The sequence below is a fragment of the Linepithema humile genome, chromosome 3, assembly GCF_040581485.1.
Source record: "Linepithema humile isolate Giens D197 chromosome 3, Lhum_UNIL_v1.0, whole genome shotgun sequence".
NCBI classification, from domain to species: domain Eukaryota; kingdom Metazoa; phylum Arthropoda; class Insecta; order Hymenoptera; family Formicidae; genus Linepithema; species Linepithema humile.
The window spans coordinates 44,582-60,520 of NC_090130.1; the positions used below are offsets into that span (position 1 = coordinate 44,582).

The following is a 15,939-nucleotide window of genomic DNA, read 5'->3' on the forward strand; positions in this document are numbered from 1 at the left end:
AAAATAATGGCGACCCATAACCCCTAACCGAAGGTTAGAACCCTTCAAAAGTTAAACTTTTTTAGGGGGTTAGATTTTTCGCGGGGTAGAATTTTTGAGGTTAAAATTTTGGAAAGTTATAATTTTCGAGTGTTATTATTCTCGGGGTTAGAGTTCTTAACCCAGATAGCATACCATCGTACAAATATCAAGCTAAAAATGTATTATAAATTATAAGTTTTAAGTTATTAACTTATAATTTATTATATTATAAGTTAATTATAAATTTCACGTAGGTGGTCACAATCGTCCACTGTATGTTCGTTACAGCTCATGAGTAATATTATATCGTAATATACAACCTATCGCATATAGCTAAGATGAATGTAGCCGTATTTAATACCAGCTACATATAAGTCTACTTTATAACAAACATAGCACTATTTATATCGCGTTATTTATGTATTGTAAGATACTTATCGACTGTCTGTAATTTTAAATAAATGATGAGAAAAGTTAATGTTCGGCAACGACTATTTTTTGAATGATAGGACGGTTACGTCCTATCTCTGACCTTATTTATTATATTTAAGGTATAATACCGGCAAAAGTTATTAGGTTGTCAGGAACGACAGTTTATGTAAGAAATGAATCGACACTACTTCTAGATTTAATACTTAACATTTAATTCACAGAAAGATGTTGTAAGTAATTTTCAAAGAACGACTTCGACAAATTTTATAAGTTCTTATATCTCGATAACTTCCGACAGTCTCTCTATTGATTTCTCTTTGCGACTATTTCGTTCGACCCGACGTTAGAGAGTGAATTTGATTTTATATCTCTCTACCAGGTCACCTCTTAAGAAGGTTCTCGAACGGATCAACCGGTACATTGTTATTAATCTTAAAAATACGGGGCAGAAGCGCGCCCGCGCAGAATCGATACGATCGAGGCGCTGCTCGATATTCTGGCTGCCATCAGTTGGCGCCGTCTAACGGTGGTTTTTTTTGCCATCTTTTAGTATCTACTGGAGCAAATATATGCGACAAAATTTTATATCAGCTACCTATAAGTCTACTTTTGAACTAAAGTAGCACTATACAGGTCGCGCTACATATACGTCTGTTGTAGAACATACTAAAACATACGTACCTCCATTTATAAGCCACTTATATGTTTATGCAGGGTGTCCGGTAATTGCTGAATCACCTCTCGAATGCAGGTAGAGCGGGTTAAACCGAGTGGATGAGTTCTCTACTGTTTTGCGATTTTCGCAATAATTAATGAGAAATTCATTAAAGAGGATTGGCCAATTTGCACGGGTCTAAGCACGCGGCGAGAAAAGACAGCATACTGTTGCGTGGTCGCTAGGAGTTGAGTTGAATTGAGTTAATAGTTGTTGGCTCCGGGAGGCTTTTTCTCTCCTAACGGACATATGAATTGGTACGCGCTTGCGCGATAGAAAAAGCGGTATTTTACAACTGTAAGGCGTAATATAATGATGCGATCTTTTGTTTTTTGAAATAACCTAATTTATATGGTTCACTGATCACTGATGATTTGTATGGTATTGATTACTATGTGTAATATGTAAATGTGTTAGTGTATTTTTGTATGTATGACCGCGGTGTGTGAGCTCGGGTCCGTGGGTTTGCTAAGCCCAGTGATGCGATGTTTCCTACCGGGCTCCCGGCTTCCGAGCCCCACATAAACGAGAAGCGTGTACACCTCGTCACACAAATGCCTTAACACATGAAGTTGCACGAGTGTCAAGGCATATCGAGTCGGCGTGTTCCGACTTTACATATTTTTACATCATGACTAATTATGAACATAACGGCAATGCTGTTTTGGCTATTTTAAAGCAACTGGAGCAATTAACAAATAAAGTTTAATATTTATAATATCAATCAATTGCTCCAGTTGCTTTGAAACAGTCAAAACAGCTTTGCCGCTGTGTTCATAACCATAGTCATGATGTAAAAATATGTAGAAATGTCGGAACACGCCGACTCGATATGCCTTGACACCCGTGCAACTTCATGTGTTAAGGCATTTGTGTGACCTGGTCTTAGAACATATATACTGAACATTGAGTAAAAAGAAACAGGAGGAAGCATATACTAGCCAGGACTAGGTAAATCCGCGGACGGATGTACGTCATGGCAGCCATCTTGAGCGACCACTTTTTGAAAGTGAGAGGAAATGCTCGAGCATAGCGGCAAACGGCATACCGTACGCCGTACGCATTAATATGCAGTGTATAGTCTTTTATGCAACAGTGTATGGAAATAAACGATCAAAATGGTATACTGTAGAGCTTGTGGCATAACAGCAGTAGCTCGAAATCATGGAATAACGTTTCATCGGTTAGTATTATCAACAATAATGAGATTTTTATTTTGGAGATTATAATCATATGTATAGTATTGTGAAATTGTAGATTCACAATAATTACTAAATAATTTTCACTCACAAACAGGTTTCCAAAAAATCCGGATCAAAGAAATGCATGGATAAATTTTTGTAAGGACGAAGGATTTAATATAAATTTAGATTTTAGATTTTAACATTGCTCTTATGGAAATACTGCACGAGTGCAATCCCAATGAAAAACGCCATTAAAATTTGGTATTATTGTTGCATATTATAGTTATTTTCTTTTAATTGTACATTATTTCCTAATTAAACATAACAAGTCATTCAATATTGGCGCCCTTGAGCGGCCATCTTGAGCGACCACTTTATATAGTCACTTCCGTCCGCACTTTTAAGACCAAACGCTCCCTCCTGTTTCTTTTTACTCAATGATACTGGAAGGGGCATAGCCTATCTAAATATACATAACAAAAGTGTCCCCTACATCTATCTATCCTTGTCTGTACGAAATCGGTCAATGCGCTTGCGCGAATGAATAACCGCTTAAGTTGAAAGTAGAAAGATTTAAAATAGGTGGAAGGCATTTAAAAATTTGATTATAACAATTTATTCTTTAAGTTATATTATAATATAATTGCAATATATTATAAATTATATATAATAATATGTAGTAATATGTAATAATAGTCTTACAAAATAAAATAAAAATAATGATGCACATAACCAAAAACAAATACTGTAATGAACAATAATTATATACAGAATTTACAGGATAAACTAAAATAAGATAACAAACTTTGAGGAGCGAGACCAAACATGAAAAAAAATTTGACATCAACATATGTCCGTCAAACCCACTGTTACTGATATAAAATATATATTATTAATGAAAAATAAAAAAGTAATATTTATTATTATGTAATATTCTCGCTCCTCTAAAGTTTGTTATTTTATTTTAATTATATTTTGTATATATAGTAACTAGTACAATAAAAATTATTATAAAACAATTTAACACATATAAAGGAATGGCTCAAATGATAACAATCAATTAATATAATAGAAAGGCATAGAGAGCCGTCGCGGGATGTTAGTGCGAAATTATAATTTTCCTTAAAGAAATTAATTTGTTAGTCTACGTGAGACAGTTAAATTTGTACACCGATCTCTGGTTCGAGATACTTAAAGTGTACGAAAATTTTAGTACATTGTTCTCACATATGGAGAATCAGTATGTACTGATAGGAATTATTAGAAAGAAGGGAATAGAGAAAAAATATCAGGGCGCGAGGAGCGCGGGAAGCTTCCCGGCTTAGCCACTCGCGCCCTGATATTTTTTCTCTATTCCCTTCTTTCTAATAATTCCTATCAGTACATACTGATTCTCCATATGTGAGAACAATGTACTAAAATTTTCGTACACTTTAAGTATCTCGAACCAGAGATCGGTGTACAAATTTAACTGTCTCACGTAGACTAACAAATTAATTTCTTTAAGGAAAATTATAATTTCGCACTAACATCCCGCGACGGCTCTCTATGCCTTTCTATTATATTAATTAAAAATTATTATAATAAATAATAAAAAAATATTTAAAAATTTCATTGATGTTTAAATAGTATTAGTTTTGTATACTTTTTTATGATTATTTCTTTAGACTTGATTATATTGGAAGGCTTGTCATAGATAAGCTTGTCTAGTTTGTCATCACACACATCAACATAATCGACGCTTGCGTATTGCAATAAAATGTACAGACAAGGATAGATAGATGTTGAGGACAACGGCAAGTCAGCTATGCCCCTTCCAGTATATATGTTCTAAGGACCTGGTGTACATGTGCTGCGCGGAACGCTTTGCACAGCACATGTACGCGCTTCTCGCTTGTGTGGGGCTCGGAAGTCGGGAGCCCGGTAGGAAATATCGCATCCTTGGCTAAGTCCGAATTGGCCCGAATGACTGTACGGTTCAGCTCAGGCCGGCGTCACATAGAACCCGTAATCCGTAATCCGCACCGGAAGTCCGCAAAAGTTACTAGGGATTGCGTCTGTCTGTATTTTAGATATTTCATGTATGAATGTTCCCTCACTTACGGCGTTTGACGCGTAAATTTTAGGTTTTGTTGTCAGTGTTCACGATGACTTCTGTATATTTTGCAGTAAATAATATTTTATATTAAATGCTATTTGATATATGCAAGCTGTTATAAATATAAATTATTAATAAATGTATCTTATTTTACAGCGAATGAAATGTGCGGGTGGATAATGTCGGACGACATGAACGAATTAATAAAACATAAATGTTTTGTAACATTTGATGAGGAAGTATGCTAAATAGCGTAAAGTGACTTCCAATCGAGTACGAGGAGGTATTGGTTGCCTGATACACTCTTGTTTTGTAATACCTGGTCCAACCAATACTAATAGTCTTTGAAATGTTTCAGGTGACATTCTAAAGTAATTGAAATACTTGTCTGAATCATTCAATTGCATTTCTAGTACCACGTTGTCGCTTGCTCCTTGCAATCGTTTTCTTTCCAGCTGAAATATCGGTCGCACCCAGCACTTGCGCTTCTGTTTTTTGGCACTTTCCAGTCTCTTCAATTTTAAATAAATTGTAAACATGTAAATCACTCTATTGTACGTTAGTTTTCTTTGATAAAATGGAGAAGCCACTGAATTTTTCAACATTGTAATCATAACTAATAACATGAACCAAAGATTCATTATGCTTCTAATTTCAAAATTGTCAAACAAATCACTTTATAAAAATAACAATTATTAAGATTATGACACGTTTATTTTTATTTAAAGTCGGAGTGCACTTGCATTGCGTGCTTACATGCCTCCTTGTAGAAATTGCGTCCGTAACGTTACGTGTTTTTATCTCCTTGTGTCCCATGGAGCCGTAAATACACACGTAACGGTATTACTATTTTTTATTTAACAGATTATAATTGTTTATTTGTATTTTATTCATAAAAAAACTACAGAATATATTATAATTTTAACAAAAATTTTAATTAAATCGTCAAATTTAGTTAAATAAATAAAATTAGAAAAAGCATTACTAGTAATAACTAGTAACTTGTAGTAACTTTTACGGAAATTTCATGGAATTACGGCTCCATGGGACACAAGGAGATAAAAACACACGTAACGTTACGGACGAAATACCTAGTAACTTTTGCGGACTTCCGGTGCGGATTACGGATTACGGGTTCTATGTCACGCCGGCCTAATAATTTTTTTAAATAAACGGGTACCATATGGTATACTCTTTTACTCACAGATGTCTATACTAGTACTAGATCGCTAACTTTAGGCTTTGACGTATGGAAAAACTGAGGCTGGCAGGATTTCTGGTTTCGGCCATGACACCCTACAACAAAATGGCCGCTTAACAACTGCTCAACAACTGCTCAACAACTGCTTAACAACTGCTCGGCATCTTTCAAGAATTTTTACAATATTATCAATTTGTATCACCACGCCGGGTATCACATGTGCATATGCACGTACAGATATACACATACACACGCATTGTCGCCATTTTGTTGTAGGGTGTCATAGCCGAAACCGGAAATCCTGCCGGCCTCAGCTCTTTTGACGAAGGGTGTTTACGATAATTCAAGTTCGAGTTAGTTTTACTAGGGCCGAAAAATGAGATAGACATAACCATCTAGAACCTTTATGATTCATGACAACTCAACGCTGTCTTGTATTGCTTGAGTTAAATTCATTGAATTTATTGAGTTTATTGAGCAAATTTTATTGTAATAGAAAAATGTCATTTATTATTATTATTAATTATATTATTATTAATTTATTAAAGAGGTATACCAACATACATACCAACATTATTTGTTTCTTCATAGACTGATTTGCAGTTGACATTTTTCTATTACAATAAAATTTGCTCAATAAACTCAACAAATTCAATGAATTTAACTCAAGCAATACAAGACAGCGTCGAGTTGTCATGAATCATAAAGGTTTTAGATGGTTATGTCTATCTCATTTTTCGGTCCTAGTGAAACTAATAGCGTTTTTGAATAAACGGGGTTTGAACGATCTAGGGTTGATCAATCACTATTTTACTATAAATGCAAGTCTTTCATTGGTGGAGAGGTTGCAATGACGTCATTAACCAATCTTGGGTCGTTCAAATCCTGTATAATCGAAAACGCTATAGCCGAGAGCACAAGCTTTTACATAAAGCATAACGCATAAGCATAAGGAAATTGATTGGTCTATATATAAGCATAAGCAAATGCATAAGGAAATGGACCAATCAATTTCCTTATGCTTATGCGTTATGCTTTATGCAAAAGTCTGTGCTCCGGCCATATAACTCGAACTTGAATTATCGTAAACACCCGAAGTTAGCGATCTAGTACTAGTATAGACATCTGTGCTTTTACTAGACTGAAACACTTCCTCGAGTCGAGGAGTCATTTTATTTGTGCGACAAATGATGCGATAAAATGGGATGTTTTCATTGGTTAATTCGTGACGCGACGGATGACGCGACGCGTGACGCGCTCAGTGGGATTTTGCCATTAGTCCCTAGGTTTCGTTAGCAGTTCATTTTTTATAGATTGGTAGACATTGTTTAGCGGGAAAATAACCTTGTTATGTGCTACACGTGTATTATTATAGATAAAAGTTTTTAATTCCTCGATCATTATCATAGTGGTAATTTATTCCAAATTATCAATATGCTTCAAGATTATTTGTTAAAGTATCACACGAAAGACTTGGAAAAGATATTAAATGCTGCAGAGGATCATTTGTTCTATTCAATATATGTAAAGTAAGTTGAGTCTTTATATTTGCTAAAATTTCTGTCAATTTAGCATCATATATACCACACACATATATATATATAAAATTTTTTTTCCTTTTTTTTCAGCTTTGTGTCGTTATTTGATGCTGATGCAGAGAAGGCACAGAAAATCCTAAACAATCCTAGACATTATTTACCATTGTGTGAGGAGGCTGCAGTAAAAGCTCAGAAACAGTTATGTAAAATAGTTCAACAAACAGTAAAAACCAGAGTAAGAGTTGTTATTTTATTAATCATTAGCGCATTGTTGCGATACTGGATAAATTTATATCTAATGCTATAATAATCAAAAAGACATCCAGATATTAAATTTTTTGTTTTTATAATTAAAATATATATAATTAAAATATATATCATTATTATAATCAATCGGATCATTATATAGACACTGTTGTTGATAAATATTTGTACAGTAGTTATACTTATATAACTGAATCTTTTTTAATATATATATATATTAATATGCTGGGAATTATTAACTCATTATAACATTAATGCGCAGGTTCACATTAGAATTACTGCAGTACCGATAAAACTTGATACAGGTCAAATTGGTCAGTTAGTTTCAACATCTGGAATTGTAGTACGCATGTCTCAGCCTACAGTTATAAAGTTAAAAAAGCGTTTTGTCTGTAAAAAATGCAAACATGTCAATATAGCCAAGGTATGTAAACATTCGATAAAAAAACAATGATATAAATATATGAGCTGTTTTTTTCTTCTGAAAGTGATATAAAAGTCCACTTTTTCTTCTTTCAAGATATTTAATGTTTTTTATTTTATCCTACTTAGAAATACTGTTAAACTTGTTTTTTCAAAATTGGACTTCTATCATTTTGAAAAAGAACAGTTTATAAATTAATTTTAATTTTTTTTTTTATAGCTAGAATGGGAAAGGCGATTATTTGGAAATATTAAGTGTTGCGAATCGTGTCATTCGGAAGGTTTAAAAGCAGTAACATCCTTGGAACAAGATGATTGTTCAGACTATCAAGAAATGAAAATTCAGGTACAAAAAGTTTTGTCTTGCTATTACTATTGTATATTGTTTTCTCTCTGCTCTTGAGTAAAATTTTGTCTTCAGGACAAATGTAAAACAGATACAAGAAGCTGCTATGCTGTGGGCCTACAAGTAATTTTGTTAGATGATCTTATTGACAAATGTAGACCTGGAGATAACATAGATGTCAGGTTCATACATTACTAATATTGATTTATTTTCTTGTAATATAAAAAATAGGTTAGATTTTGCACACGATAACTTATAAAATGTAATCAACTAAATTTGAAACTAAATTCATAAAAATATTTACTAGTGGAGTGATTATACGAAAATGGGACAAACTAAAAGCTGGCTGTCGTGCAGAAGCCACACCATTCTTAATGGCAAATAGCATTTTTATACGCAAGAAAATTTCAGAAGCAACGTTCTCCACTGCAGGAATAAAAGACACTTTTACAACGTACTGGGAACATTATCGAGATAATCCGTTAACTGGCAGAGATAATATTCTCGCTTCTATTTGTCCTCAGGTACAATTTAATGTTTTCAAATATTACGAGAGATAATAGTAAATAATATTAAACATATAATAATATATCATATAAAATATACATTTTAATAAATGCAATTTCCTGCTTCCTCCTTTCTTCAGTTGTATGGTATGTATCTCGCAAAATTAGCGTTGTCCGTTGTTTTGTGTGGAGGTGTCGCAAAAACTAACGAAACAGGAACACGTGTAAGAGGTGAACCGCATCTTCTTCTAATTGGAGATCCTGGCACTGGCAAATCGCAGTTGCTTCGTACTGCGTCTCGACTAATTACACGGTCCGTCTTTACAACCGGCATTGGTACTACTGCTGCTGGACTTACGGCAGCCGCTGTCAAAGTTAGTATATGTTAAATGCTTCGTTCCTTTTTATTCGTCTTTTTGAACCAAGTGATCATTTTTTTGAATTATTTTCAATAAGAAATATATTACAGGATTCAGATGGATGGCATTTAGAAGCTGGCGCTTTAGTGCTCGCAGATGGAGGTGTATGTTGTGTGGATGAGTTCGCAACAATGAGTTCGCATGATAGAACTTCTGTACATGAAGCAATGGAACAACAAACAATCTCTATAGCAAAAGCTGGCATGGTGAGCACATTGAATAGTCGCTGTTCCGTCATTGCTGCTACCAATCCGGACGGTGGATGTTTCTCAGGTGATGAATGGAAAACCTGTTTAGGAAATCCCCTTCTGTCGCGCTTCGATCTGATCCTTCTTCTGAGAGATACTAGAAATCCTGAATGGGACAGAATGACATCGGATCATATTTTGAAAGCTGCTAGTGAAGATGAAGAAGATAATTCGTAATAAATATTCGTTTCTCTCATTCACAATAATCGTTACATATAAACGCAAAATATAAAATATTATTACAGATATTCCGAAATATTCATGGGTCCTGCAAATATAACAGGTTTGTGGATGGAAGAAACTCTATGTGAATATTTTGCACACGTGCGTACATTTAAGCCAGAGCTAACAGAAGGAGCGAAGAAAATACTCAGTGCAAGTTATCTTTATCACAGATCAGATCCATATAGAAGACCTGAGAGAACAACTGTGCGACTTTTAGATAGTCTTATCAGGTATAACAAACAATTACCCAATCAGTCATCAATAGTGATAAGAGTTCTATCATATGTTGTTTATCCTGAATCAATTCCAAGTATTGTTGTAGAAATGAATAACATTAGTAAAGTTATCATATGAATAATGTTTTCAGATTAGCCGAAGGTCATGCAAAACTCATGTACCGAACTAAAGTAGAAATTGTTGACGCTGTGACTGCAGCAGAATTGATTGGAACTACTATGTCTAATAATTCTGATGTCGGTTGTCCATTTCCAACAAACCCAATTGAAACATATCATTCCAAAGGTACGTATATGTTAAATAATTTGCTAAATTATATGAATGTATCAAATGTTTTACTATGTTTTATATATATTATATTAATGTTTCAATATTTTCTTGCAGCCAAAAACTTACTCAGAAGACTTAACTTACAGGAATTAGAAGCATATCTATGAATATTAGTCTGCAAATGTATCACAATTAAAATTAAAAAGCAATTTATTTAAAATCAATTACTTTGTGACAGATGTTTTTGAATGTTGTGAGACAATTTTTATATAATAATGCACACTATACTTTTGTACAAGAATTTAAGAATTTCTATATTTTGATTATTTTTGAAAACTAGTTATATTTATATTGTATTTATTATCATCATAGTATGTGAAGAAGTACAAATAAACCTTAATATATTTCAATTCCAACAAATAACAACCATATTTTTTAACACTGATCAGAAAAACCATAAACAACTCCTTAAAATAACTTTGAATTATTCATTGATGATGAATTAACGTTTGCATAAATAATAAAACAATTCACAGATTCATAAAATTTCGAGTGAACTTCAACTTCTTTCTATCAACATTGTTTCACTACCAGCGTTCTAGTGAAAACGAGTTATTTAACTTACATTACATGTGAAAAATAACAGTCATAATAAAGAAGTCATTCAACATGTTGCATAAAACAAGAGTGTATAGAATTTTACAAGATTTAGAAACAGGCTGTTTGTGAAAATTAGCGTTTATATTAATATTTTAAAAAATAGGAATTGTGGGTTCTTTAGATTGAATCTTACAATTATTTAAACTTGGAGTAAACTTAAATACCGTGATATTCTTATAACTTGCACATAATCACATTGTTACGAGACTATGCCGTTGAAAGCTAGGAAATATAAGTAATTATGAAATAATAAAATTTTGAATGTAATTATTAATAACTCAGCCATACCATTGTTATTAATCTGACGATTTCATAAATAAATGCACGTGATGAAGCATAAAATATTACTTAGAAACAACAAATACATATTGGTTTTGAAAGATTTGTTTAAAGGAAATACCGAAGTTAATACTCCGACATTTTACTGATAGTATCTGTACAATTAACGTTGTTCACACAACGTGCATTAGAGAATAAATTTAATCGTGAAGCACAATTTTCTTATATTGCATTGTAAGAATAAGTTTTGCAATACATTCGCATGATCGATTTGTATGATCCATAAACAGCGGAATTAATGAGATCTATCCACTTAATGATGTAAAGCCAGAACATAGTGTATTTTTGGGACAAATAAATGATAAAATTATTAATAACGCGATTGGCTAATGTCAGTCATCTGCGTACGAACTGTACTTGCTGCGACATTGCTTGCCGCGTTTTGCACATGCTCATTTCGTAAGAATGTTGTAGCAAATTCTTGTTGCGCCTTCGTAACACTTGCATCGGAGGTGCGATAAATGCGATGAATCTAAAAAAAAAGTAATAATAATTTTATTCTTATTTTTTAATACTCAATTTTTATTATATTATTTTATATATGTATTATACCTTAGTGAGCAGTAAGAGATCACCGCATGTCGCCAGAAGAAAACAAATAGCGACGAAGAGCGTTACAAGACCGACAAGAATACCTTTGACCGATGAGTCGAATGCACCAATTGCTGTTATTATACCACTACAAAATGAAAAATGCATTTTACATTAACATAAAAATACTCACGTATTGTACATAAAAGTGGAGCAAAAGTATATATATTACCAAGTTCCTGTACCAGGAATACCTATAGCTTGAATGCCAGTAACAATTAATTGAAAGAAGAAGACGAAGAAAAAGACCATAAAATTGAAAGAGCTGTCGTTCCTAAAAAAATTAAGATAATTTACATATTTCTAATTTCCCTATACTTGGATAACTCTTGTAATAAAAGATAAATTTGAAAAACATACTTGAAAGCCCTGTACGCTGGTCTAAACCAACACATGAAGGAAAATGGAGTAAAGAGTACGGCATACAAAAGAGGCAGGCCAAAATATGATATACCATAGCCACGTATCGCCAAAAGAAATCCTCCGAGTATATTAAATAGTAGAATAACGCAGTGAACTATAAATAATATTGTTAAATATATTATCGGCATATTGATAAACAAATGTATTTTTAACATACATTTAACTGATAAATAAACAATTGTAACATTATTACGAAACTCACACATCCATAAGTAATATAATTGTCTCAGAATCTTTTGGAAATCTATATTAATTTCCACATCAATGTCTTGATAGTAGCATGGTTGAAAACAGCAGTTATCTGCTAGTGGTGGCCAATTATTTCTCCTTGCTATAATATAAAAATTTTTAATATGTCTAAATAAAAAAATTTTATTTAATATGAAGAATTAGAATTATGCGAATAATATACTAACGATAGTAAGGTGTATTTCTCATTTCTTCGTCCGATCTGGCCTTCCATTCTGCTTCTGATCGTTGCTAAAAACACATCAAAATACTTTTTTGTTTAATCTTAAAATATTTCAAGAGATTTGTATACCTTATGAAAGAAATTTTGCAAAAACTAAATATTCAATATAAATTTACATCTGCCGAAGATGACATAGGACTTCCAAGAGCCGCATTGACTGTTTGTTGGGGAGTGCGAGCATATGCAGGAGGAGGTGCTTCTTGATTAGTAGGTTGAAGTGTGGCTGGTTGCTGGGTTGCACCGACTCCACCATAAATAGGTGGATTTACTGCTCCTCTAACTTGTGTAGTTCCTTGAGGACCTTGTTCAGCAAAAGGATTGTAGTCTTCAAGACTTCTACTAGCAGGTGTAGAATTTACTGCTCTTTGTATCGCTGGATCCTATTATTTATGTAAAAATATCCATTCATTTTTCTTCTAATAATCTTTTGTTAGTAAAGTTAATTATCTTATTTCTTGATTGTTTTTGATATCAAGTCTCGTATTTTATGTAGTTTTACAAAATACAAACTTGCATTTCAATAAATTGTTATTGAAAACGATACAATTTTTGATTATACATTAAAATCAATTTTCTGAAATTAATTATAAAATTAAAGCGCGCATGTTTATAATCAATATATAATCGATAGAAGAGTTATATTAGTTACTTCAATGTAACATCATAAAATTGCATATAATATCACTACATATGTATAAAGTACAGATACAACAAATATTCATCTAATTAGATTTCATAATAACTAAAATGTCGATCATATGACGATAAGGAAAAAAAAAATCGTCAACGGAGACGAATATATCTTTGCCGACGTTAGGATGACACATTCAATGATAAATCATTATTACAGCTTCGTAAGCATCGCTTATCGGTTTAAAACCGTTCGATAGATTATGATTAACCTTTCATGAAATAGACAAAAAGAAAAGAAATAAACAAAAATATCGATGAAGCGGACTGGCAGACTTTGACAGATACACGAACAATATTGAAGCACAGAGGTTGCGTGTTTCGTTGCATCGATATGAAGGGAACGCTACTCACCGAAAACGGATCATTGATTGTAGGTTCCCCGAAGGGATTTTCGTCAAAGCCGGACATTTTTCGTCTTCGTTTTTGCACCACCGATACGCAGGTGAAAGATTCGGAGTACGCACAATTGATATATTCGATTAATCTTATCTAAACCTGTCTAAACCTGATGAACTGTGGTCTCGTCATTACACACTATACAACTACACAATACTACAGTAACGCCGTAACTAGCCGTAACAGCAACCATTCATCTCGAACAACGTCGACCATTACCTATCAGCAGTTGCCGATTAGAGTCGGTTAGGCTATATTCAGACAAACTTGCATAGCGCATAAGCATATGCATAAGGAATTTGATTGGTCCATTTTTTGTGCATCTTCTCACGACCAATCCATTTTCTTGTCCATACATATGCTTATGCGCTTATGCAAGTTTGTCTGGATATATCCTTAGACGAGTTGTGCACGGACGGCACGGACTATGCTCAACCATTGTGACCATCATGAAGAATAGAGATCAGGAGGCCGAACTTAATAGGCGATGGCGTCAGATTATGAGCTCAAAAGTGGTCATTTGAATTAGTTCAAAATGCTACTCGAGATGTCGCTTGCGTTCCACGACACCGTGGGCAGGGACATAAAAGTTCACAGCGAACTGCGAACAAGAAAACCGTTAGGTTGCAAAAAATAACGAAACGATGTTGCTTGTAACATGGCCGAAGCCAAACTACTTTCTGGAGTCATTAAGTATATAGCCGAGAGCACAAGCTTTTACATAAAGCATAACGCATAAGCATAAGGAAATTGATTGGTCTATATATAAGCATAAGCAAATGCATAAGGAAATGGACCAATCAATTTCCTTATGCTTATGCGTTATGCTTTATGCAAAAGTCTGTGCTCCGGCCATATCACTCAATAACCTCTCTATTCTTTACATCTTTCGTTCTTGTGTATGTATCATTGAGTAAAAAGAAACAGGAGGGAGCGTTTGGTCTTAAAAGTGCGGACGGAAGTGACTATATAAAGTGGTCGCTCAAGATGGCCGCTCAAGGGCGCCAATATTGAATGACTTGTTATGTTTAATTAGGAAATAATGTACAATTAAAAGAAAATAACTATAATATGCAACAATAATACCAAATTTTAATGGCGTTTTTCATTGAGATTGCACTCGTGCAGTATTTTCATAAGAGCAATGTTAAAATCTAAAATCTAAATTTATATTAAATCCTTCGTCCTTACAAAAATTTATCCATGCATTTCTTTGATCCGGATTTTTCGGAAACCTGTTTGTGAGTAAAAATTATTTAGTAATTATTGTGAATCTACAATTTCACAATACTATACATATGATTATAATCTCCAAAATAAAAATCTCATTATTGTTGATAATACTAACCGATGAAACGTTATTCCATGATTTCGAGCTGCTGCTGTTATGCCACAAGCTCTACAGTATACTATTTTGATCGTTTATTTCCATACACTGTTGCATAAAAGACTATACACTGCATATTAATGCGTACGGCGTACGGTATGCCGCTTGCCGCAATGCTCGAGCATTCCCTCTCACTTTCAAAAAGTGGTCGCTCAAGATGGCTGCCATGACGTACATCCGTCCGCGGATTTACCTAGTCCTGGCTAGTATATGCTCCCTCCTGTTTCTTTTTACTCAATGGTATGTATACGCAAGCGTATATGTATATGTGAGGAGTTTTGCGATTCGAACGCCGCCTATCGAGTACCACCAGTGTTACTTCAGAAACCTGATTTTGGTCGCATTTCTGAAAGCCTAGTTCGGTCTTCTGATCTCTATTCTTCATGGTGACCATCTAAAACAGCGCTCGGAATTAGTTGCACACATAAAGTCTGTTCTTTATAGCTGAACTGGCTGCACTAGTTCAGAGTTTATCTTTCTCCTTTCATAAACTCTGAACTAATGCAGCCAGTTCAGCTATAAAGAACAGACCTATAGCAATAAGAAGATGGAGTGTAAGCCGCGGGGGGTGAAGCCGCTTTCGGGGAGCGGGGACTACGGTCACATGGTACTTTGGTGCCACATTTATGCTACAACCTTAGAACATATATACTGGAAGGGGCATAGCCTATCTAATACACACACAGATGTCTATACTAGTACTAGATCGCTAACTTTAGGCTTTGACGTATGGAAAAACTGAGGCTGGCAGGATTTCCGGTTTCGGCCATGACACCCTACAACAAAATGGCCGCTTAACAACTGCTCAACAACTGCTCAACAACTGCTCGGCATCTTTCAAGAATTTTTAC

The 15,939-nt window shown here is 34.0% G+C and overlaps 2 protein-coding genes across 3 annotated transcripts; one reads left to right on the forward strand and one right to left on the reverse strand.

Annotated features, from left to right (window-relative positions):
- The first annotated feature begins 6,972 nt into the window (after window positions 1-6,972).
- LOC105675928 (DNA helicase MCM9-like) lies at window positions 6,973-10,351 on the forward strand. 2 transcript variants are annotated; one of them, XM_012373432.2, is made up of 11 exons: window positions 6,973-7,180; window positions 7,280-7,424; window positions 7,716-7,877; window positions 8,097-8,222; window positions 8,298-8,404; window positions 8,530-8,746; window positions 8,869-9,102; window positions 9,198-9,568; window positions 9,641-9,850; window positions 9,988-10,142; window positions 10,242-10,351. In XM_012373432.2, exons 1-11 carry the CDS (start codon window positions 7,086-7,088, stop codon window positions 10,292-10,294), a joined length of 1,875 nt encoding a protein of 624 aa, XP_012228855.1. In that variant the 5' UTR covers window positions 6,973-7,085; the 3' UTR covers window positions 10,295-10,351. The 2 variants fall into 2 exon arrangements, with proteins under 2 accessions (XP_012228855.1, XP_012228856.1); XM_012373433.2 differs by lacking the exon at window positions 6,973-7,180 and having other exon boundaries at window positions 7,280-7,387.
- Scamp (secretory carrier membrane protein) lies at window positions 10,320-13,905 on the reverse strand. Its single transcript, XM_012373434.2, has 8 exons — window positions 13,657-13,905; window positions 12,729-12,992; window positions 12,557-12,620; window positions 12,343-12,471; window positions 12,078-12,234; window positions 11,890-11,991; window positions 11,679-11,805; window positions 10,320-11,598 (listed from the first exon to the last, which is right to left on the reverse strand). The coding sequence occupies exons 1-8, from the start codon at window positions 13,711-13,713 to the stop codon at window positions 11,437-11,439; spliced, it is 1,062 nt and encodes a 353-aa protein (XP_012228857.1). The 5' UTR covers window positions 13,714-13,905; the 3' UTR covers window positions 10,320-11,436.
- Window positions 13,906-15,939: the final 2,034 nt, after the last annotated feature.

Excerpts from the sequence above, each read along its gene's own strand:
- LOC105675928 (XM_012373432.2), top strand. The coding sequence starts at position 7,086 with ATGCTTCAAGATTATTTGTTAAAGTATCACACGAAAGACTTGGAAAAG. Across the intron at positions 7,425-7,715 it reads AACAAACAGTAAAAACCAGA|GTTCACATTAGAATTACTGC; the intron begins GTAAGAGTTGTT and ends ATTAATGCGCAG. Across the intron at positions 9,103-9,197 it reads TTACGGCAGCCGCTGTCAAA|GATTCAGATGGATGGCATTT; the intron begins GTTAGTATATGT and ends AATATATTACAG.
- Scamp (XM_012373434.2), bottom strand. The coding sequence starts at position 13,713 with ATGTCCGGCTTTGACGAAAATCCCTTCGGGGAACCTACAATCAATGAT. Across the intron at positions 12,993-13,656 it reads CAATCAATGATCCGTTTTCG|GATCCAGCGATACAAAGAGC; the intron begins GTGAGTAGCGTT and ends CATAAATAATAG. Across the intron at positions 11,992-12,077 it reads CCAGCGTACAGGGCTTTCAA|GAACGACAGCTCTTTCAATT; the intron begins GTATGTTTTTCA and ends TAATTTTTTTAG.